General features: G+C 38.4%; 1 protein-coding gene across 1 annotated transcript in view; it reads right to left on the bottom strand.

The window, feature by feature from the left end:
* The window catches only part of MCF2 (MCF.2 cell line derived transforming sequence), a 1062111-nt gene that overhangs the window by 732246 nt on the left and 305181 nt on the right, over positions 1-24684 (bottom strand). Inside the window, exon 4 of the mRNA XM_078688611.1 lies at positions 18993-19083. Within this exon, the coding sequence (XP_078544737.1) occupies positions 18993-19083 (91 nt within the window). The remainder of the gene's footprint in view (positions 1-18992; positions 19084-24684) is intronic.

Below are 24684 nucleotides of genomic sequence, written 5' to 3'. Positions count from 1 at the left end.
TCATACTGTCTTATGGTTCGACAGTTGGAAACGTTATACTAAAAATGACGGTGTTTTAGCTTGGCCTGATGATGGTTCTTTTAATGTAAGAGTCTTAAGAAATTTACGAGAGAAAATGAATGCTCTTGTCCCAAAACCGAGACCAACTCAATTTGAAGCTTTAGTTGAGTGGGAAGACGAGATGTACCAATTACAAAGAGAAGCTAGTGGAATTAAAAGACCTTCTAAAAATCCATCTTGGAAAAGAGAAACTCATGAAGATAGATTGAGAATGTGGAGACAGGGAAACATGAGTGAAGGATTATATTTAATTCATGAAATGGTAATGGGTTCTCCTACAGGGAAATCTATGGAAAGTGAATCTGAGGATGCAGTTATGGAAGAAATATATACAACTACTAGAAAGAATCAGCCTAATCAGCCTTTGAGACCTCCTAGATCATGGTCTACTCCGGTGGTTTCTACTGAAACTTCACCGAGTGCACCTCCAATTAGCGAAGCTCCTAAACTTTATCCAAATAATTGTGAAATTATTGAAACTCCTAGAAGACCAGAATTTGAGAATGCTCGAAATGAAGGTAGACATTTTTCAATGACTCCAAGAGCAAGGGAACCTCCAAAAGATTATGCAAGAGAGACAAGAAATGTTGAGAATGTTGATTATAATGAATATTTAAGGTCTAAAGAAGAATTAATTAAAAGAATGACAAAAGGCATGGAAGCTGTCACAGTTCCAGTAACAATAGGTCCTGTTCAGCCTGTATTTGACCAAAGAGATACAAACAAAAATGGATTAACTATTCCTTTAAATACAGAAACTCAAAAGGCTACTGAAAAATTTTATTCAGACTTAACTGAATTAAACACTTCTAGATCGAGAATGCCTGATTTAACCTTTAATGAGGATTTATCTCCGAAAACACCAATGGGTGCTATGTCAGATGTAGGGAGTCCTGAAGTCAGGGTAACCACACCAAAACTTGATGTGGCCAAATTAAAAGCAAATATCGAAGAATTAATAATTGGAACGATTGGTCCTGATAGTTTAAATTACTATCGAGATGATGAACTACTGTTCATCTGCAAAAGCATCCAGTGGAAAACGAAAAATAAATATGATCAACTAGAGGATCTAGCAGCAGAACTTGAAATCGATGTGAGTAAACAAAAGAATTTTGCAAAACATTACAGATTAGACTTTTCAGAAAGTGACATTGAGAGTGTGAACTCAATGGGAAGAATAGTTCATATTAAAGATTTGATTGTATATATCAAAAAGCTAGGAGAACTGAACAAATGGAGAGTGAAATGGACCAAAAGGAAGGAAGATGAAAGATTGGAAAAATTGTCAAAACAATTTCCAATGAGAGAAGTTGCAGGAGGAGGATATGTTCATGTTCCTTGGTCGAGACAGGACATTCTGTTATTTACAAATGACTTTCCAAAATTGAGGGAAAAACCAGTTGAGTGGTACAGGCAAGTCGATAGATTTATCAAAGTGTCAAAAGTTCTGTGGATTGATTTGGATGGATTTTTTGATATTGTCGTTCCATCTGATCTTTGGACAGAATGCAAAATATCGATTAGTTGGCCAAAAACAGAACCTGAACGAATTAAAGAAACAGGTGCCCCAAATCCACTTGTAATGGATTTTTATGAAAAAGTAATTGTCTGGATGAAAAACAAAATTCCACCTAAAGAAGTCGATTGGGTTAAAATAGAGAGAACAGAACAGGAAACAAAAGAATCAGTTCATTCCTTTTATGAAAGACTACTGTTAATCTTTAAACAATACAGTGGTTATGAAAAATTGGATGAAAAAGACATGAGTCATTTTGTCTATAGATTTGTTTATGGACTAAAACCTGAAATTGGAGAAATGATAAGAACTAGTATTGTCGGATGGCAATCACTATCTGTAGATGATATCCTAAGAAAAGCAAAGTATTGCAGCGATGAAATAGAAGTAAAACAGAAGAAGCTGAAGGAGAAAGCCATGTGGGCTCAGGTAAAGGTGGCTGAGCAACAGATTGCCAGCATGGGAAATAAGAACACTAATTTTGTTCAAACTGGAAATACAAACCAGATACAAGGAAAGTTTAAAGGTAATAATTTCCCAAAGAAATTTAGCCCAAAGATTGAGGAGCTGAAGCAAAGATTACCTTGTTTTAATTGTGGCGAAATTGGACATTGGAGAGACGAGTGTCCTCATCCTCCTAAAAACTCAAAGAATCCCTTATTAAATCCACAGATGCAGAATGGTGTTGACCTGCAGCGACAGCTACAGATGCAACAGGGGTTAAACGAAATTAATATTCAACGACAGTTACAGCAACAGCAACAACAACAGGTGAATAATCGTCAAGACCAATTACCACAACCACCTTTTCCGAATTGTGGGGGAGTTCAAAAATATAATCCAAACGTGGGATTTCAGGGAAGTGAACAGGTAATAAAGCAACAAAAACAGCACAAACAGCAAAGGGTTCAAATGCAAAATGCTTCACAACAATTTCTATTAACAGAAAGTCAAGACAGCGATTCTGATGATTATTGTTGACGGTGCCCGAGAGAGGAGGAAGAGTGTGTTGTTGGAGCAACTCTTGAGGTTGACCAGTCTGGTCCTTATGTAAACGGGAAAGTTAATGATGTAGACATCACTTTTCTAGTGGACACTGGTGCTACCCGTTCTACTGTTAGATCAGTGGAAATTGAAAACCTACCTCTCTCTGGGGATACCATCCAAGTTGTCGGAGTAAGTAATCAGCAAATTAAAACTGACTTAACTGATCCAGTACCAGTTGAAATTGGAAACTACAGAGATAAACACAGATTTGTGGTTTGTAATAGTAGTCCAGTAAATCTATTAGGTAGAGACATCCTATGTAAAATGAATTGTAGAATATATTGTTCTCCAGAAGGAGTTGAGTTACAAACAATGGAGGAAGATGGTTTGTACAGAATGACAATGATGATGATGGAAGCAGAAGAAACAAAATTGTTTCCTGCTTTTGAAGAAAAGGATTTACCTGAAGAGTTAAAAGAAACAGTGAAATCTGAAATATGGGATTTTACTGGGAATGAGATGGGTCTGATGAAAAACGTAGATCCAGTAAAAATTACAATGAAACAGGGAATAGAATTTCCAAATACTCCACAGTATAAAATGAAAACAGAGACAATTGAAGGTATTACACCTATAATTGAAAAATTAATCAAGCAAGGTGTATTAAAGGAAATGAAGAGTAGCTCTTGTAATTCACCAATTATGGGAGTTAAAAAGTCTAATGGGACATTTAGGATCGTACAAGATTTGAGAAAGGTTAATCAAATTGTCGTTCCATGTTGTCCTGTGGTTCCAAATCCAGCAGTAATTCTATTTCAGATTCCACATGATGCTGAATGGTATACAGTCATTGACCTTTGCAATGCATTCTTTACTGTTCCCTTACACCCAGACAGTTATGAAATATTTGCTTTCAGATTCCAAGGTAAGACCCTTGGATGGACAAGAATCCCTCAGGGCTATACAGAAAGTCCTTCAATCTTTAATGAGCTGTTAAAAAGATCAATAGAAGACTTAGACTTACCAGGTAGGTCTACGCTAGTACAGTATATTGATGATTTGCTAATAGCTGCAAAGACAAGAGAAAATTGTGTAACAGACACAATAATTCTGTTAAATCGCCTTGCAGAAGAAGGACATAAAGTGTCCCCAGCAAAACTACAGTTTTGCAAACAAGAAGTAAAATATCTTGGTCACAGAATTGCAAAAGGAAAAAGACAAGTAACAATAGAGAGAATAAAAATGATTCAAGCAATGTTACCGCCAAGAACACAAAGACAGGTCAGAATGTTCTTGGGAATGGTAGGTTACTGTCGACAATGGATAAGTGGATTTTCAGTAATTGCAAAACCACTACAAAGACTGACCAAATCAGATGTAAAGGATCCAATTATTCTCAATGATGCTGAGATGGAATCTTTTGAAAACCTGAAAAAGAGCTTATGCCAAGCTCCTGCTTTAGGTATGCCAAATTATGAGAAAGATTTTGAACTGTATTGCAGTGAGAGAGAAGGATGTGCATTATCTGTGTTAATTCAGAGACATGGAAATTTAAAGAAACCTATTGTATACTTTTCTGCAGTTCTTGATCCAATTGCAAAAGCATTACCAGGTTGTTTAAAAGCAGTTGCAGCTACAAGTATCAGCCTTGAACAAAGTGAAGGGATCATAATGGGATTTCCAGTGAAAGTTTTTGTGCCTCATTCAGTTGAAATATTACTGACAAGAGGTAAGACTCAACATTTAACAAGTAGCAGATTGACAAAGTATGAGAAAATCATACTGGGAGCAGATAATGTTTCGATTTCAAGATGTTTGAATCTAAATCCTTCTACATTACTGCCTGATTCTGAAATTGTTGATGACATTGAAACTGAACATGAATGTTTAGATGTCATGGAATTCTGCACAAAACCAAGAAAAGACATCAAAGACAGACCTTTGTCTGAATCGGATTTTGTCTACTTTGTAGATGGGTCATGCTTAAGATCCGAAGGAGGTGTCTTAAAATCTGCATATTCAGTTTGTACAGTGGTAGATGTTGAAGAAGCATCATGTCTTGAAGGAGTTCGTTCAGCACAAGTAGCTGAATTAATTGCTTTAATTCGTGCATGCGAAATATCAAAGGATATAAGAGTTACCATCATTACTGATAGTCAGTATGGGTACGGAGTTGTGCATGATTATGGACAACTCTGGTCACAGAGAGGATACATGACATCAACAGGATCACCAATTAAAAATGCAGTTTTCATTAGGAGATTAATTGAAGCAATACAATTACCAAAAGAAATTGCCATAGTTAAATGTGCAGCGCACACTAGAGGAACTGATTATATTTCCAAAGGAAATGCCTTCGCAGACGAAACAGCAAAGTACTGCGCAAGGAAAAATTATTCATACAATCGGGAGAGGAGTAAAGAAACTGATTCAAATTCATTGATGCTAACAACTGTTGTAGAAACATGGCATGAGATTAGAGATTTACAAAACGAAGCAGATGATGAAGAAAAAGACCTATGGTTAAGATCAGATTGTAGACCACGAGAAGAAGATGGAGTGTGGGTTTACAAAGATGGCAGAGTAGTCCTACCAAATTGCTTGATTGCTGACATGGCCAGATTATATCATGGTCCTGCACATCTAGGAAGAGATTCTATGGTCAGACTTTTTAGAGAAACATGGTTCAATACAAAATTTAGAACCATTGCTGAATCTTTTTGTCAAAGGTGTTTGTCATGCCAACAAATGAATCCAAACAGAAAATCAGTGGTGGGGACAGGAATAATTGGTCGAGAAGGTGGTCCCTTTACCAGGTTACAAATAGATTTCATTGAAATGCCCTTACATAACTGTTTGAAATATGTGCTTGTAATTGTATGCTTATTCTCAAGATGGGTAGAAGCTTTCCCTACACGACATTGTGATTCAATTACAGTAGCAAAACTAATGCTCAGAGAAATCATCCCAAGGTACGGTTTTCCAGTCACTATTGAGAGTGATGGAGGAAGCCATTTTGATAACAAACTGATGAAACTAATTTGCGAAGCTTTGAGCATTGAGCAGAAAATACACTGTGCATACAGACCAGAGGCATCAGGTGTAGTTGAACAAATAAATGGAACAATCAAAAACAGAATTGGAAAAATGTGTCTTGAGACAGGTATTAAGTGGACTGATGCTCTTCCACTTGTTTTGATGTCAATAAGAAGTACACCAGATAAAAAGACAGGTTTGAGTCCTCATGAAATTTTAATGGGAAGAGTTATGAGGCAAGCTTTTGTACCTGTAGGTAAACTGTTGAGCATAAATGACAGTGCAATTTTGGATTACTGTAAAAGGTTATCTGATATGGTAACTTCTGTGTCTAATCAGGTGGGAACTGAAGCTCAATCAAATGAAAAGGTTTTGACACATGATCTGAGACCTGGAGACTGGGTCAGAACAAAAGTACATCGGAGAAGGAATTGTCTATCTCCTAGATGGCAGAAGCCTAGGCAAATAATTTTGGTCACTACTAATGCTGTAAAGTGCAGAGGATTGAAACGCTGGATTCATCCTAGTCACACTATTCCAGTACCAACTCCTGAAAGTTCTGATGTTGAAAGTGATACTACAGATGATTCTGATTCTGAAGCAGAAGACAAATCAGAAGGTGAAATAATTCCAGATTCTGAAGATCGACAAGAAAGTCGACATCTGGAAACTATACCAGTGAATGGAAATCTGACAAGAAAAGACTTGGAAATAATTGTGATAGATTCTGAAGGTGAAGAGAATCTGTTAAAAGGAAAGATAACTGAGGATTCAGTTGTCTCCATTGAAGACAAAGAAGCTGAACAAAAAGAAGTTTCAGACCAGGAGAGTATCGAAAGGCAGAGAACAAACTCTGAAGTAAGGAACAGAAATCCGAAATCTGGGAAGTTAGAGGTAATTGAGGAAGAGGAGGAAAACGAATTACCGAGTACCAGTGATGGAAGACTAAGTGAAGTTCCTGAAGGAGTGAAATTGCCGAATAGAGAAATTCCTGAGTCAATTGAAATTTCAGACTACGAAACTGAAGAAAGTGACGTGGAAGGTGGAAGTGAAAACGGAAAGAAAAGGACTTGGAAGTCAGAATCAAATAATTCTGAACCAAAGAAGAAGTACGTGAGAAAAGCAGAATACTGGCCAGGTGGAAGATTGAGAGTCAGACTGATCAAAAAGCCAATAGAACAAGTTGAAGAAATCAGTAGTCAAAAGAGTCCTGGAAGAGAAGTTGGAGTTGGAAGAAAAATAGAAGTGATATCGAGAAAAGGAAAGAGAATAATAAAACCAAATCAAAAATACAAGTCTCCTGAGTGGACTTACTTAGTAATTCCACCTGTTATTGACATATATGATAGTAGTGAAGAAGAAAACGAAATCCAAGAAATTAGTGACAATGATTGAAGTACAAAGATATTAAATTGGCAAAAGGCTGAAGAAAATTTGTTAGTTGACACAAGGTCGAAGAAAAACTGTTTAGTTGAAGAAAACTTATGTATGACATAAGGTCGAAGAAATCTTGTTTAGGGTTTTAAAATAAAAATATTTTAAAAGGGGGGTGTAAATAAATTTAGAATTTTAAAATTTATTTTTATTTTGAGGCTAAAACTAACCTAAAAATGCCTTATGTTAAGGAGAGCACTTCAAAATGTTCTGTTTTTAAAAGATGCTGTAAAATGACTCTGGTATGTCTGCTCATTTTAGTTCTGCTCTGGTTAGTACTAGCTGTGATTATACCTTTAGAAATGAATAGAGAATTACACAAAGTTAACTTAACAAGCAAAGCTCTGGTTAGCCAAACTAAACATAGTGCGTCTGCAAAAGTTATTGATCATCAGCCTAACATTCATCAAGATAAATCAATAGGTGATTTTTCAAGCAATACATTCACAAAGCTTTTGAGTGAATATGTTAAGGTAATGGATGCAAAAGACTGCTATGTCTGTGTTAAGTTACCTGCTTCTGTTTCTGAGGGAGTAACATATAATATGCTTCCTCTCACTTATGCTGTAACATGTAGTGTATTAACTAGTTTATTTTATCAAACTGGACGTTTAGAATATTACTATTCAAATTATGATGAGATTTTTGCTAATGTTAAGATTGATAATGCTTTAAATAAGCATAAGAAAGCAAAACAAATGAGAGAATATTTCCTTGTTACTAATGAACTCACATATGAGTATGCTTACAAGAATAATTTAACATGTAAATTAAGTGCTGAAGGAAAGAAATTCTTGAACATGGTTGAGGAGAGAAGAGCAATTTATAAGAGGAATGAATTAGTCAAGCAGACTAAGACTGCTTTCTGGCAGAAAGAGGATGAGAAATTAAATGGCAAAATGCTTGAAAATATTGCAATTCACATAGACAAACCAGTTGGTGGAAAACTTTGCATTAGAAGAGATAATACACTTTTTGATAATTACTTTGTAGGTGCAAGTAACTGTGAAGATACTTATCAGATTATGGGAGGTTGGGGATTTAAAGGTGGAAAAGATCCTATCTTTCCTGGGATTTATTTTGTTTGTGGTGACAAAGCTTACTACAACCTTCCAGACCACTGGTATGGAACTTGTTATGTGGGAATTGTTTTTCCTAAAGTGTTTCATGTTGACAGAGATTCAGAAGGATTGTTTAAAGTTCATAATTATGCAAATAGAGCTAAAAGAGAAACTTTTACCGAAATTATGGGAGATATTTTTCAAGCTGTAATACCTTTTGTTGGTATAACCCTAAATGCAGGGAGAATTAGAAAATTGTCCACTATAGTTGATAGATTATCAACTGACACAGCTGATGGATTTCAATTAGTGAATGTTGAAATTATTGCAATTAGATCTATGGTAATTCAAGATCGTCTTGCTTTAGACATACTCCTAGCAAAAGAGGGAGGAGTCTGTGGCATTTTACATGTTCAACATTGCTGTACATATATACCTGATGAAAGTAAGAATATTGAAATGTATATTAAGAATATTACACAAATGCATTCAGAGATAATTCCTTTAGAAGAAGATGATTTTACAGAGAAACTTTCAAAAAGGTTTCAAGCAATTAAAAACTGGTTTCATAATATCGGAAGTTCAATTCTTGGCAAGATTCTGGCACCTTTGATTATAATAGTATTCATTTTTATTTTGACTAAAGTAGGTTGTTTGTTACATAAGAGAAAGAAACAGTTAAAAGAAAAGAAAAGAATCTATAAACTCAGAAAAGAAGAAGAAAGGGAGATCGAGTTACAGGAGTTACATAGAGAGCGTCATGTTAATTGCAAAGATTATGCAGAAACAGACTTTTAGGTTTATTAACACAAATGAATTTGAATCGATTTCTTAGAAATTAATTTAACAAAATTTTGAGTGCTGGTGTGGTGATTTGTTAATCACCAGATGAGGGAGTTGATGGAGCGAGATAGAAAACAAAATTTTGTATAAACTCGCAAAGTCACATTTCCATAACATGAATAATAATATTAATGATTTGTGATATGTCGTGCTAATACAACTTAGATTAAACTTTACACGTGGGGGGACTAACATGTGTGCTCATAAACGTGCATATTTGTTGCATCTTTTTGTTCGTGCAAAATAATAAAATAATTTATTGTTTTCGTTTTTGTCATTACTAACTGCTGCAAACTTAAAAGAAGCATGTGCTTGTTTTGCTTTTCCTTATCTGTGTGATGTCATTTCTACTATTCTAGGTGCATATGGGTCTCATAGAAAAACGGAGACTGGTAAATATAAACGCTGCTTTATTTGTTTGCAATGGCTAGGTAACATTTTGATTAATCGGGTGGGTTAATTAATTAGTAAACCATGGGGTGGATACAGAATCTACATTATTTCTTACATTAATACTTTTCTTGTGTTTGTTTTATACTAGAAAGCATAAGTTGCCTGCTTTTGGGCCTAGTCATTTGAGTCGCAGAGAAAAGAGCTGAATTGTAATTCTGCAGAAGTCACGAGACGCCCATTCTGAATTAAAGCGTTTATTGAAGCTGCATTCACAAAGCAAAAACTGATGAGCTGACATCATTCTGTCGGACATGGCCAAGGTCGAAAGTGAACATTTTGTCAGTCCTTAACTTGGCATCCGCGGAAGTTGTAGTGAAAGTCTATGGACGCTGCGAGAATGACTTAATACATTTGTTACAATCTCAGGAAGCTTCTGGCTTCACGTGGAAGAGACAATGGTCTTTATGAGACATGATTTCATGGAACTTTTTGAGAAACGGGTGACATGTCACTTGTCACTCTCAGCCAATGGGACGTCGAAGATTTCTGAAAACTTTCCTTTGCTAGTTTAGTTAGCGTAGAAAGGTATAAAAAGTCAAGCCTTTAGGGTTGGGCTGGCTGCTGCTTTCTGACTTTCCGATGAGGGTGAAGTGCTGCTGGACTTTGCGTGGAGCACGTAAGAATCCTCAAAGAACTTTACTTTAATTTCTATCTATTTAGCTCAGTTAGGGAATTAGGTTTTAGAAATGCTAAACTTTAAATACTCACTTTGAATTTGATTCATTTGCTTAAATTGTGTTTTTCCATATTTCCTTACAATCATGCTTGCTTTATTGCAAATAAAATTCATTTATAAAACTATCAATTTACATACCATAATTTAGAAAATAAAATCTTACTTTTGACAAACAAGCTGGTCTTGGTTATTCAGAAGTGTAGGTTACTATTAGCTAGATCACGTCGCCTATGGTGGTCGTTTAAATGGTTGGGTTCTATTATAATGATAATTTTCTTTCTGCAAATGTATAAAATTGTATATAGTTTGTAGATAATATGTATATAGATTTATTCTGACCACCTGATTCAGTAGGCCCAAAATATATCAGGTTTATAAATGGGTCCATATTTAGTATAGAATTTTGTTTATAGGTTATGAAGTTGGGTAGCGTTGTTTATGATATATTTTCTATAGCCCGCTGGATCAAGTGCAGGTGAGTGCAGTGCAGGTGAGTGCAGTGCAGGTGAGTGCAGTGCAGGTGAGTGTAGTGCAGGTGAGTGCAGTGCAGTGCAGGTGAGTGCAGTGCAGGTGAGTGCAGTGCAGGTGAGTGCAGTGCAGATGAGTGCAGTGCAGGCGAGTGCAGTGCAGGCGAGTGCAGTAAAGGTGAGTGCAGTGCGTGCAGTGCAGGTGAGTGCAGTGCAGTGCAGGTGAGTGCAGTGCAGGTGAGTGCAGTGCAGTGCAGGTGAGTGCAGTGCAGGTGAGTGCAGTGCAGGTGAGTGCAGTGCAGGTGATTGCAGTGCAGGTGAGTGCAGTGCAGGTGAGTGCAGTGCAGTGCAGGTGAGTGCAGTGCAGGTGAGTGCAGTGCAGTGCAGGTGAGTGCAGTGCAGGTGAGTGCAGTGCAGTGCAGGTGAGTGCAGTGCAGGTGAGTGCAGTGCAGGTGAGTGCAGTGCAGGTGAGTGCAGTGCAGGTGAGTGCAGGTGAGTGCAGTGCAGGTGAGTGCAGTGCAGGTGAGTGCAGTGCAGGTGAGTGCAGTGCAGGTCAGTGCAGTGCAGGTGAGTGCAGTGCAGGTGAGTGCAGTGCAGTGCAAGTGAGTGCAGTGCAGGTGAGTGCAGGTGAGTGCAGTGCAGTGCAGGTGAGTGCAGTGCAGGTGAGTGCAGGTGAGTGCAGTGCAGGTGAGTGCAGTGCAGTGCAGGTGAGTGCAGGTGAGTGCAGTGCAGGTGAGTGCAGCGCAGGTGAGTGCAGTGCAGTGCAGGTGAGTGCAGTGCAGGTGAGTGCAGTGCAGGTGAGTGCAGTGCAGGTGAGTGCAGTGCAGTGCAGGTGAGTGCAGTGCAGTGCAGGTGAGTGGAGTGCAGTGCAGTGCAGGTGAGTGGAGTGCAGTACAGGTGAGTGCAGTGCAGGTGAGTGCAGTGCAGTGCAGGTGAGTGGAGTGCAGTGCAGGTGAGTGCAATTGAGTGCAGTGCAGGTGAGTGCAGTTGAGTGCAGTGCAGTGCAGGTGAGTGCAGTGCAGGTGAGTGCAGTGCAGTGCTGGTGAGTGCAGTTGAGTGCAGTACAGGTGAGTGCAGTTGAGTGCAGAGTGGTGTGTATTGACAATGTAAATGACAATGCCATTTATTTATGATTTAAAGAAAAAAAATGTCATGAGCAATGCCAATAGCTCTACCTTTAATGATGCCGAGACCATTGCATTGTAAATGCTTGTTATGACAAGGCATTGGTGCTAATGTAGACATTAGCTAGGATCATGGATCAAATAACTCCATAAAAGATTCTTTCAGAGATTGCCATATATTATGTCTCCAAGGTTTATATTATTTAGATGTATGGCCTTCATTTAATCACCATCAGGGAAATAGCTTCATGAGGTGTGTTTAGTGCATCCTACCCCCTCCTGATAAATGTATTATCCAGTTGTAGATGGGTACAGATGCTCTGAACTGGTTTTGGTAGTGTCTGTGTTAGGTTTCGTTTGGGATCATAAACACTCACAGCATAGACAAATGTTCCTCTGTACTTGTGAAGTACTTGTTCATACCTGCTCCTCTTCTTCGTTCCACACGACACATAGAAACAAAAGCATTGATTAGGTCCCATTGAAATATGGGTACTCTAAAGGGATCCAAAGCAGATAACCCTTTCACAGGTAAAATTATGCTTCATACCCTTTCCGTCCTAACTGAAGAAGTGTTCACTTGTTTGCGGTCTCATAGACTATATCAAAACATGTTTGCCATGATAGGAAGCATCCTCTGTTCAGTATCTCCTCTGTTTTTATAGAAGGAAAGGATCCCTTCTAGTACTTTTATGTTTAAGAGCAGGAAGTTGTGAATATGCTAACAGTTAGATCCCTGTCACATATCTGTTCTCACTTCCCAGTAGTCTTATTTTAGCAAGGAAATCCTGACAATCCGGACACTAACTTCAGATGGACATGAAAATGAATTCTGCAAGTGTTGAAAGGCATCTTTTTCAATTGTTCCTAAGTTGAGAGCAGGAAGAGGTGGCATGCTAATTACTAACTTATTCTTATGATGTAGCTATTCCCAACCTCCCCACGTCATTCTGTCAGACTCCAACACAGAATATACTGTTTTTTGAACAGCACATCTTGAGGCTTATGGTGCTCATGTTGGTCCAAAAATATCCTCTATGTGGCACTCCACTTCTCCAACGACTTGACTTAGGTTTATTCTAAATATTAAATACCTTATAAGAAATAAACCCATCGTGAGGTTGCTGATACATGCACCAGAACACACACGTTAGGTTGGTGGGGAAAATAAACCCACTACACGTCTCACATGCGTTGTGAATTATATCTTAGGCATCAGAAATTGTAAACTGCATGTGACATTCTCTCTGGCAGGTGACTTTCTATAGCATTTGCCCAACAGTCTGCTGGTTATGGTGAATTTTCTTCCTATACAACACAAACTATTTGTTTCCCGCCTTTTAAGTGTGCCGCAAGTGTTATATGCAAACCCAGTACACCAGTTAAACAGGCTTTCATACCAATGTAATAAAAAGAGGCCCACTGTGATTGCGACATATTTGGCAGGGAGATAAAAGAAGGGCCATGCCAGAGAGTCAGCTAACATTTGCTTCTTTCAAGTGAGCCCCAAGTATCAGTTTAAAAAGGCTGGCAGATCTGTCAAGCAAGATGTGACATTCAAGCAGGATAAGATACTTTAATATAAAAAAGGATCCTCACAGTCCCAACCTTCATATTCTGTCAGGTATGGAGGGGTGTGCTTTGTTCCTGGGAGCAAGGTCACACCTCATTCATGTCTATTCAAATGCTAATTGGTGAATGCTGTCTAGCAAAAGTGGGAGACCAAAATGCAGATTTAACTTCACGGATTTACGGCCCTATAAAAGTCCCCTTCAAAAATATGTTAGAATGTTTTGAAAATGTCTAAAAGTAATTTCTTGAACAATTCTATTAGAGGTTTTGATTTAAACCTTGCGATCATATAAAAAAATCCTCAAATCACTACAGCCCACCGACCATTCCCAACAGTACATCAAGCCCATTCTTAGGAATGATTTAAACAGGACGTTAACCCAAAATGACCAGGAGTCGCCACTTCCACTTGACACAATTCCCTCCATGTTTATAGCCTTCATGGACTCAGCAGCATGCTAGCTAGACTTTAGGTCAAAGTACTGTGCCCCCCCCGTTACCTCGGGCCTTTCGCAGTGTCTTGGGTTAACTGTCCACCCCCTATGTTTCCCTCTTGGTGGTCAGAGCAGGGTAGGCCAAGGCGCTCGCTCCATCGACCCTAGATTTTGTTGTACTTATTACAGCAGCCTCGGGATGGGTATATGGCTTCTTCTGCTAAGGAGCAGTACTCTATCCCCTTTAACCAATTTAAGACTGGAGGTGATTTGCTAGTTCTCTAATTGGCAGCAGTGCCTTGTTTGGCCAGCATGCAACCATTCCCAACCAAAAATTTCTGTCCTTTGTTGCCTTACGACCCAGGAAACATTCCTAAATTAGCAAGCTTGGTGTCCTGGTCGACCAGGATTCCTATCATCTCTTCTGTATTTGGAAACATTGAATTCCAGTATCTCTGTATCAACTGGAATTCCCACACCACATGTATCAAGGTGACCCTAGCCTGGCCACAGCAGAGGCAGCCTTGACCTTCCTCCACAGTCTTTTGGGGCTTAGTATATTTTATGAAAATATTTAAACTGTATCAATCAGGTAGGAATCACCAGTTCTCTGGCTGCCATTTTGACCTCCGTCCAGTCTTCTTCATCCAGTGTGCCGAGGTCAGACTCCCACTGCTCCCACAGTCTGTCCAGTGGGTTGGGGATGTTCGCCACCACTATCGTATATACACAGCAAATACTCTTCCCTTCAATGTCTGACAAAGTGAGTCTAACCTGCAGAGGGCTGTACTCTGTGAGCACCACTGCTTGGGCTTTATGTCTATGCAGCGCATGGCGAACATGAAAATAGAGGAAGAGCTGAGATTTAAGCATGTCAGATTAGGCAACTAGTTGCTTGTATGAATTCTTGTGGTTTGTCTGCCAGACATTTCCTTATTTGCAGATCCCCAGCATGTTACAATACTGAATGACCTGGAGACTCGCAGCTTCAGACAGCCTTGCTCCCATCCAGATCAGCCTTTCCTTAATGAGCATCCCCCACCACCTCATCCACTTCAGCACTGCTCCCCAATATATCCTGCCCAATGTTGCTTACCCAACTAGAGAGGCTGCCTTCAGTCTTGTGGTCGGATTGTTTCGTTTGCCAGAGATCCAGTTGTTAATAGGAAGCAGTTGTGCCACCCATTAATACAGTCTCAGGTCTACTGCACCCAACGTATCATTGTATAGGGATTGCATTCAAAAGTAAGTGGTTTCCCAGTTGGAGATAACATTTATTGAACCTAATATTGTATCCCAATGCAGTCATATGAAACAGCGAACTTGAAATACCATGCACCCTGCCTTATGGACACTAATGCCTACATAGGGGTGGCTTACTAATACTTACAAGGATGTTTTAGGCCTTTACCTTGCTACTGCTGTGAATGGCACATTGAGTGCTGCAGTCCACTGGTAGCATTTGATTTACAAGCCATTAGTACACTTGGTACCATACATTAGAAACGTTTAGACAAACTAATAAATGAATCAGGTGTATACCAATTTAACCAAGTTGAAATGAGGAGCACAAGCACTTTACCACAGGTTAGCAGAGAGGTGTAAAGAATTATATTTTAAGCAAAAATAATTTTCAACAAAAAGTAAAGATTGAGCCAGCAGAAAGGGCACATTTCCAAAACTGATGGCATATTTATCATGACATCTTATTCTGCAGTGGCATCAGATGTGATGAAAGAAGTTGAAACTCAACTATCAATTATAATGAAAGTCACAGAGCAAATCACATACCTTGAAGTTCAAATAACCAACATGATTGATGGGATGGATGGGATGGATCAAATTAATTTAATTAACACATGGGCTGAGATTAAAACATGTTCGATTGAAATCAACATTTATTCTTATCAATTGGTGGTAGAATAAATTATATTAAAATGATCATACTGCCCAAAAGTTTTCTAATCCAGCAGCTCCTAATTTATATCCCAGATATTTTTGCAACATTAGAGGTGATAGCTTTATTTGGTAGAATAGTAAAAAGTTACACTGGGATATTAATAACGGCTGGATCAGTCACCCAGGTTTGAAAAAACTTCTATTGAACTACCCAGCTATATACAATACAATTTTTATTAGCACCACAATAATGAGATAACATGTTTATGTTTTTGTTGGAGATTATACATCTTAAATCACCTACAGCCTATTAAGTGCAATAATTCTACATTTGTTAAAGAAATTAAAATGAAGATTGTAGCATATATTTGGAGGGATATTCAAAAGTATCTAAAATATCCAAAGTTCTATTTGTATATTGCACTTGGGGATAATATGGATTTTCCATTGATGCACGTCCTATAAGGATCAACAATGACATACAAAATAATTACATGAAGGATGTTTAAATTGTTTGAACATATATTAACTGAAAATCAAGATTTCGCAATTTTGTTATGTATAAGCTTCAAGAAACACTTTTGTCTGAATGTAATTAAAAGCAAACACATTACAGATCATTACTTTAAAAAGTTTATTTATAGCTCTGAATATAATCACCATGTATTATCACAGTTATGCCAAAAGCTACAATTTGGGAAGATATTTGGACCCTGGGAGTGGGTAAAACATAGTACTATTGAGATAAGAGACAGTGATGAACACATTTGTATAACAGTTATCACTTCTGTTTACAAGACATTACCTGTGCTCAATATTGTCATCAGCCTCTTATGATACTCCATCATGTATTTCACATACCCTATGAAGTATCTAAGAAGTATCTAAGATCTACCCTGGTGTCCCAAGTGTTATGAATCAAATCTAGAACAAGTCCCATCATTATAGTATTTTGGTGGCAAAAGTCATTCTCAAATAGTATACTAAAAGAAGGTATGATTAGATGCAATTTCGGTGACATGTAGATATTTTTTAAATATATTGATTCACTCACATTTATACCTATTATATTATGTGTGACCAGAGCAGTGAGACAATTAATGACTGGGAAACTGTGCATAAACTCTTGCACTTTACTAATTGTGATATGAATTAGACACATACAATGTGCGTATACAACTGAAAAACAAGTGCTGGAATTAAATCAACTTGTAAAATAGGAATGAGCCAGTGCCTCGCGTTTTTTGAAAGCTGAATGTCTTTGCTAAATAGCCAAACCCATTGATTTCAGTTTGAACCTGTGTATTGATTTTCACTCTTTTTTATTCTTAGTTATTTCTTTCAATCTGAAAAAGACGTATGTTGTTTCATATCAATACATCCATGTTCTCAAAACAATTTTACAAACATATTTAAATAAGACATAAATGTCAGTACAACATATATCACTAACACATTTTACATGAAAAACATTTTAACAAAAAAAGACATCCAATACATAAATCGCTATTGGTAATATGCTTTTGATTATGATCCTTAAGACTCTTTCATGTCTATATTCGGTATTCAATCTTATACAGGGCAAGTTGTTTTTTTGTGAACAACTGGAGATTTTTACTCTCTAATCACAAATTTAAATTATTCAGTTGTCCTCTGTATAATTATCTGCCTAATGAAAAGTCTGCCATGGTCAGACAGATGTTTGTCGATATGCCTTTCTAGTAGTTTGCTGAGGAGGGGGAGTAACAAGATGGAACGGAGATTGGAGAGATCAGCCTGGGGAACTTTGGTGTTCTTGCGGACAGGCATAACCTGTGCTGCCTTCCATTCCAAAGGAAGACGACCCTCTCTCATGGAGCGATTGAGAAGAAACTCAATGGATGGAGACAGTTGACAGGACAGGGAGGCTGCGAGTTTGGCAGGGGGGATATCTAGAGGGGAGCCAGATTTTACAGTACGAAGTAATGCTTCTATATCTACGGAGGTCAGAGGGGGTAACTCTCTAGCAGCTGGGGGGTATGCATGTTCTGGCGGATCGGATGCCTTAGCGACCGGAGGCTGGCTCCCTGACGAGACAATCTTGTCGTAGATAAGCTCTATTTTCTGTGAAAAATGTTGAGCGATGTCATTGCAAAGAGATTGTGAGGGGGCCTCTAGATTATCACATGCCTTGGGATTGTTGAAGGACTGAAGGATTCGGTAGAGGGGTTGGGGAGCATTTCCAGCCTGGGCTAGCTGAGATGCGATTTGGGCTTTCCGTGCCGCCTTTATGTTTTTGTGGTAGCCAGAGAGAGTGGCCTTAAATCTGTCTTTTTCCCACTCATCATTGGTGCTACACCATCGTCTTTCTTGTTTTTTGCACTGTCGTTTTTGAGCCCGACGTTCAGGGGAAAACCAAGCTGTCTGGGGATGTTTAGAGGAGTTGGGGAGTGATTTTAATGGTGCAAGCTGGTCAATGGCGCATTTGACAGCAGAATTATATTTATCTAGATCATCTTATATATTGTCAGGTTCAACACCCCAAGGTGCCAAGAAGGAGGCTTGGAAACACTCCGGAAAGATTTTCTTCTATTGTCTGCGAGTATAGTGAGTGACAGGGCTGGGGCCATTCGCATCCCAGGGACCCTGGATGGGGAATTCAATGGATGTATGACTTGACCATAACAGCGGCTGGGGAGATTCGCATAGAATGCTGGAAGAATTAGAAAAAATTATATCCAGTGTGTAAACTGCTGTGTGCGTTGGACCTTCGTTGAGCTTAACTAAGCCTAAAAGGGCAAGGTCAGCCAAGAGCGTCAGTGCATCAGTATTGGTGGTACAGTCACTATGAACATGAAAATCTCCCAACAATGAAAAATTGTTGGTCGAAATCACATGGGGAGCTATTAGTTCAGTAAGTTAGAGTGAGAATTGAGCCAAAGAGCCCGGGGGCCGAAAGACTAAGGTCTCCTTCCAACAGAATTGCAAAAGAAGGTCTATCTGAAAGACCAAAATGTCCATATTAGCATTGCATCGCTGCTTCAGTGAGGTAACTTTGATGCTGTCCTTATGTAATATAGCTATCCCGCCCCCAACCTTAGGCTGTCTGTCTATTCTTATAATCCGGTAACCATCAGGCAGGCCAAATGTAATGGCCGGAGTAGAATGAGGCTTAAGCCACGTTTCTGTCAAGAAACCTAAATCCGGCTTCACCATGGCTGTATAAAGACTTATTAAAGGATAAAAATCTGCAGCAAACTAGAAAATAATTTGAGTATCTAATTTTCCTATTTTTTCCCCCACTCCGTTCTCACAAGACAGAACTCCTAATATTAATGCTCAAATAGTGAGTGACTGAACATTTTAATATTTATTCAACAGTGTTTGAAATAATCAGTTATACATTCATTGCAACCAACACCAATAAATGGAATTATATGTAGCTTACCGCTAATTTTTGAAGAGACATACGCACAGACGTCCATGTGTCTAGTCTTCTGTCCAGTATAAGGATAAATTTAGTATCACTTTCATTTTGACTACAAAAGAACAAAATACTGTGAACCAAAACAGCATTTCAAACAATTTTCATATGCACTTGATGTCCAAAACTGTAGACTCTGCACAATCACAAATTATGGTCAAGCAAGCAAATCTAGAAGAGGAAACAAGTGCTTATGGTTATGGATTAGGTGCATTGCCTTATGCCAGAAACCCAATTTTCAGTTAACTGCTCACCCCTTGACTATTTAATAAATATATCACTATGCATTTAATACAATAGAGAGTAAAACTAGATTTTTAAAACAAACACTGTGGGGGTTATCTAACTGCATCCTACTTAACATTAAAGGAAACTTGTCTAATTTATCATTGTACTCTAAATGTGTAAAAGGCTTGCAACCAAACAAATGTAACAAATGGCAAAATAAGTCTCTTTTCAGTGCCACCTTCTGATGTAAGTCTTGACAATTCTCCCCTGCTATTCGTCGAGAGTCATGTGTACATTAGCAATGCAGCTGCAGTGCAGTAGAACCTGAGGTTGTTTGACGACAGTGGCGAATATCAGTGCCCACAAAAGATACTGTTCCACATCCTTTGACATCAAAAGAACCTAAAGTAAAGGTCGCACAGAATGTCACCCTCTGAATATATAATATTCAATATATGAAGATTTGGTTTAAAACATACCCAACGTTGACAGTGGTTTAGCCTTGTCAGTATGCAGGCCTTCACTAAGACTGGAAAACACAGCGGGTTTATATGTATTTATGGAATTTAGAAGCCATTTATGATGTACAATCTATGAAAATATAGGTGCTCAGGAAATCAGTCATTTCAACAAGTATAAGATGGGATGCCATAGCTATCTCATGATTTACTATTGACTTTTTCATGCAATGCTTAAGGTGTACATACGTATGGTAATTTGACAGTAGCTCAGTATAGCACTTAAGACTATATAATATTGTAGATTTCAGAAATGAATATTTGTTTTTATTATTGATATACCCTGTCCAAGGCAAACTGGAAATGGTATATCAAAGAGACTGGCTTCATATCCCAGCACAGGCCCCTGTTATGCTTTTTATGCACAGTGAAGCTGACCGTAGAGCTATGCAGGGTCAAAGGTTCCTTCCCTCACAGCATGAGTAAGAGATGTTTATTAAAGACCATGCACAACCCTGGACCTTCACCCATATTCACGCTGCATAAAAGTAGCTGGCTTCAGGACATGGCACTTGTTCCTTTCAGCACGCACAAATGCACAGCGCATTAGAAACTTTGGATTAAAAATCCCACAAAGACCCATGCATCTCACCTTCACACTCGTCGGCATAGATAGCATGATACAGAGACTAGTTGTTCATACTACAGTACTCTGAGTAAACAGCTGATTTGAAATCACCTCTGTTCTCTAGTGTGGTGTGAACACAAGGAAAGATGCAGCAGACATGCCGTGCCAGTCCCACACTGCTTGCTGACCATCCCACACATTTGGCATCTCTACCTCACAGTAAACCACCTTTCTCTGATGACCTTCTGCACTCCCATTGATGGGGCAAGGAGGAGAAACAAAATTTTGTGTACCCCTTGTGAAGTCATACTTCAATAACAATAACGTGAACTAATGGAATGACGTGTGGTACTAATCAATCTAGAGTAAACATTGCACCTACACAGATTCAGGTGGGAATTAACTTTGCTTATGTGTTGCAATCATAATTAACTAATCGTGTGATTTTGTCATGTCCTATACTAATAAGCAGCTTTGAAATAATAAAATACAGCATAAACGTGCTTTTGTTTACGTATTTGTGGCAAAAACCCGATGGATAAGTAAGTATATTACGCTTAAGTGTCGCTTATCTGCTAGGTAACTACTAATAGGGAAAACCTTAGTAAGGGGGAGGTAAACATAAGGGCTAAAATTCTAAAATTAACGCTCGTTTGTGTTTGTTTCTATGATAGTTCCCATTCTGGCCCGTGAGGCCTACTAGAAAATGGCTGCCTTAGTAAACTGCGAAAGAAAGATGACCTGAGCATGTGCAGCCCAAGCCTGAGTCTGAATGCGAGCTGCCTGTGCCGGAATGAAGTTATTTCAAGGACAGGCTGACCTGGAAGTCCAGATGACTGCCAAGTATGATGAATGCTTAAGCTACTGAACGTGGGAAAAGACTCTGAAGTTGCGAACTGAGAACAAGACTAGGCCGGACATTTCCGTAAAACAATAAGCCCTTTGGATTTTAGCTGACTGAACAGGAACTACATTTTGTAATAATGAGGTGATGCTCATCCACCCCAAAATTGTCCAATCAGAACTCGAATTTATGTTGAAAGTTACACTTTTAGATGGATAGACCTAGTGAAAAAGGTATAAAAAGTGCTGATTTTAGTGAGGAAAAAACACCTTTTCGATTTCTTCCAGAGATGCTGTCTGTATGCTGATTTTTCCTGAGATGTAAGACTTTGAATAATTTTCTATTTCCTTAGAATAAGATCTGAACTTTAGGTGAGGTTATTAGTTAGGGAAGTTAGGAGAAAGGATGAATTTTCAGAACTATATGTCTTTGGTAAGGCTTGCATTCCTGAAATCTAAATAAAATGTCTATTTCTGAATTTTCTAAAATAAATGAAATTAACTGTTTTGAAATAAAATCTTTATTTTCCTTTTAATGTCGTTTTTGAATAAAGAAATTAATAAGGTGAATAAACTTTAGACATGTTAAATTTGCTTTTAATAAAAATTGATAAATGAAACATTAAGCTGGTCTTGACTTTTTCTACGCCTAATTTTTTACTAGCAGATTCGTCAACCACAGTAGTAGCGTGTCTAAATAAATGTTTTGTTAATGAAAACCATGGTAAAACTCGTTTAAACTGCTGGTGTAAATAGTATAAATATTCAGTTATAGTTCAGACACTCCACTATGATACAGCAGCTCTCCTTTGAAACTCACCGATCCATGAAGTAGGGTGTAAGTGTTTTGTGAGTAACTCGCGGTGTCATGGGCCCCACTGTCGAGTATATGTATTGATTTTGTACTTCAGGGAAAAATGTCATGGTTTTAGAAAATATTCCCGGAGAACCGCTGCATCAGTAATTAGCTTGGTAGCAGAGCATTGGGTGCTATAGAATTAGCTAGGATTATGTATAAAGTGTTATATAGGGTTTTGATATATAGAATTATGACTAACATCTGTTGAGTTCATATTACGTTATATGTAGTCCTGAAAAGGCTTCAGAGTATTGCGTGAAGCTGGTCACTCTGTCTGCATGCAGAGGAAGTGTGGCCATGAAGTCGCACATCGCATAGTCTGTTTCAAAACAGTAGTATTGTCGTATACTGCGGTGGTATCGTCGTATATCACTGTCTAGGGACACTAAGTGTGAAAGGATAAATGTATAGCGAGGACAGACTATAAGATCTTGGCTTTCAAGTACAGGGATCATTGTGTATCCTGATTTAAAACTTACTGCTGGGAGAGTAATACAGCTTACCCCGAGCTTGAGAGAAGGGTAAAGTAGAGGAAGTGGTGCTACTTTATCGACGAATGTAATACAATTCTGTGGTAGAGAAAAGGTAAGCGCTGTCTACTGGAAATACAGAATACTTGTGCGATTGAGAAAATGCTATCACTTTGCTTAGTGAAACAGACGAATTGAGTTGTTTTGTGTAAGTTACTAACCGATTTTGTAAAATATCTTGTAAATACGGCTGCTTGAAAAAATCTTGTAAAGGGGAGGTCAGTCGGCGCTGCAGAAGCCGGAGCGCTGGTGACGTCTAAAATGTCGCGCTGGGATTGGTCCACGTGACCAAGACAGGGCAAAGAGCTGATTGATGCATCATGAAAAGCAGCTAAACTATTGGTGAAGCACTAAAGAGACGTATCTTGTTCTAATTGGTACGCTAGTGTGAACCGCGCTGTGATAGGTTGGTGTTACGGAACAGCAACAGGGAAGTGCGCGATCTTTTGAAAGAGCGGGAAATTACAGAAAAAAGGATTACTATTACGGAGAGGAAAAGAAGAAACATTCATGGTTTAAGAAATTGAAAAATGGTTTTGTAAAGGACAAGGCGATAGTCACAAGAGAGGGAAAATTGCTTCCTCCGCCCAAAACGCCTGCTTCCTATATGTTGTCAAAATATGGTTACCATACGTTTGTTTGGTTAGAGAATTGGGTGAGATATACCAGAAATGATGGTGTGTTAGCTTTCCCTGAAGGAGGATCTTTTGATGTGGCAGTTTTGAGAAATTTGAGAGAAAAGATGATGAATCTTGACCCAAGACCCAGGCCAACTCAGTTCAAAGCTTTAGTTGAATGGGAGGATGAGATGCATGAATTAGAAAGTGAAAGATTGAAAGGACATGTCAGACCAAGAGGTAGATTTTGAAATTTATGGGGAGAGACACATGAGAGTAGAATGCGTAGATGGGGAAATGCTGACATGTGTGATGACATGTTTCCAGTCAGACTAGTGGATGATTATGAAGGGCGGAAATGCACAGTAAAGAGAAAAAATGTTGAAACGGGGAGAGAAGGTTATGGTGACAGTGAATCAGAGGATGCTGTACTAGAAGACATTTTATATAGGAGACCGCCACCATATCAACCAGGTTCTTTATCTGCTCCACCCGTAGATGAAAGAATTAATGAAACCCCAAAGCAATTTTCAAATTTTAAAGACGTACCAGAAAGAGTAGAAGTGAGATATATTCCGAGTACCTCAATCAAAGAACCAAGACCTACTGGTACTCCAAGGCAAACTAGTGAGCGAGAGAGCGTAAATAGAGTAGAAAAACGAGTTGAAGAACAAACAAGTACTGATGAATATATACGGACTACAAATGCACTGACAGAGAAAATACAAGAATTAACGAAAAACATAGAAGCAGTAACAGTCCCAGTAACGATAGGACCAGTAATTCCAGTGTTTGAAAACCAGAGAGTAAAAGAACCAAGTTTAACAATCCCGTTACAGCAGGGTTTGCAAAAGCTGAACAGAAACATTTATCAAGATTTGTCAGCAGTTAAACGAGTAAACAATGTAAATCCGCATGACTTAACTTTTAATCAGAGTTTACCCTGTAAGTATGCAGCTGGAGCAGAATCTGATTCTGCTACACCTGAAAAGAGCGTAGAGAAAATAGATTTAACGCAAACTCCTGTAGGACCATCAGAGCAAGAATTAAGTGATTGGATTAATACTTTGAAATTAAAAGAGCATAAACCTAAAGTATTGGATGTAGCGAGATTAAAAGTTGACATGGAAGAATTAATTATCGGAACAATCGGAACAGATAGACTAAAAACGTACCAAGATGATGAACTCATGTTCATGTGTAAAAGCATAACATGGAAAGCGAAGTCTGTACATGATCAGTTAGAGGGACTGGCAAATGAATTTGAAATAGAATTTGTGAAGAATAAAACATTGCTGAAATCCTATAGAGTGGATTTTTCAGAAAAAGACACTGAAAAAATGAACACTGCCGGAAGGTTAACCCAAATAAAAGAGTTGATTGTACTGTTACGCAGATGGGGAGATGTGAATAAATGGAGATTGAAATGGGCAAAGAAGAAAGAGGAGACTAGTGATGAATCCACATTAGCGTTTCCAGTCAGAGAAAAGGAG

This window comes from Lissotriton helveticus, chromosome 4_1, assembly GCF_964261635.1.
Source record: "Lissotriton helveticus chromosome 4_1, aLisHel1.1, whole genome shotgun sequence".
Lineage (NCBI taxonomy): Eukaryota > Metazoa > Chordata > Amphibia > Caudata > Salamandridae > Lissotriton > Lissotriton helveticus.
The sequence above is the reverse complement of the archived record's forward strand: the minus strand, read 5'-3'. Positions and strand labels throughout refer to the sequence as shown.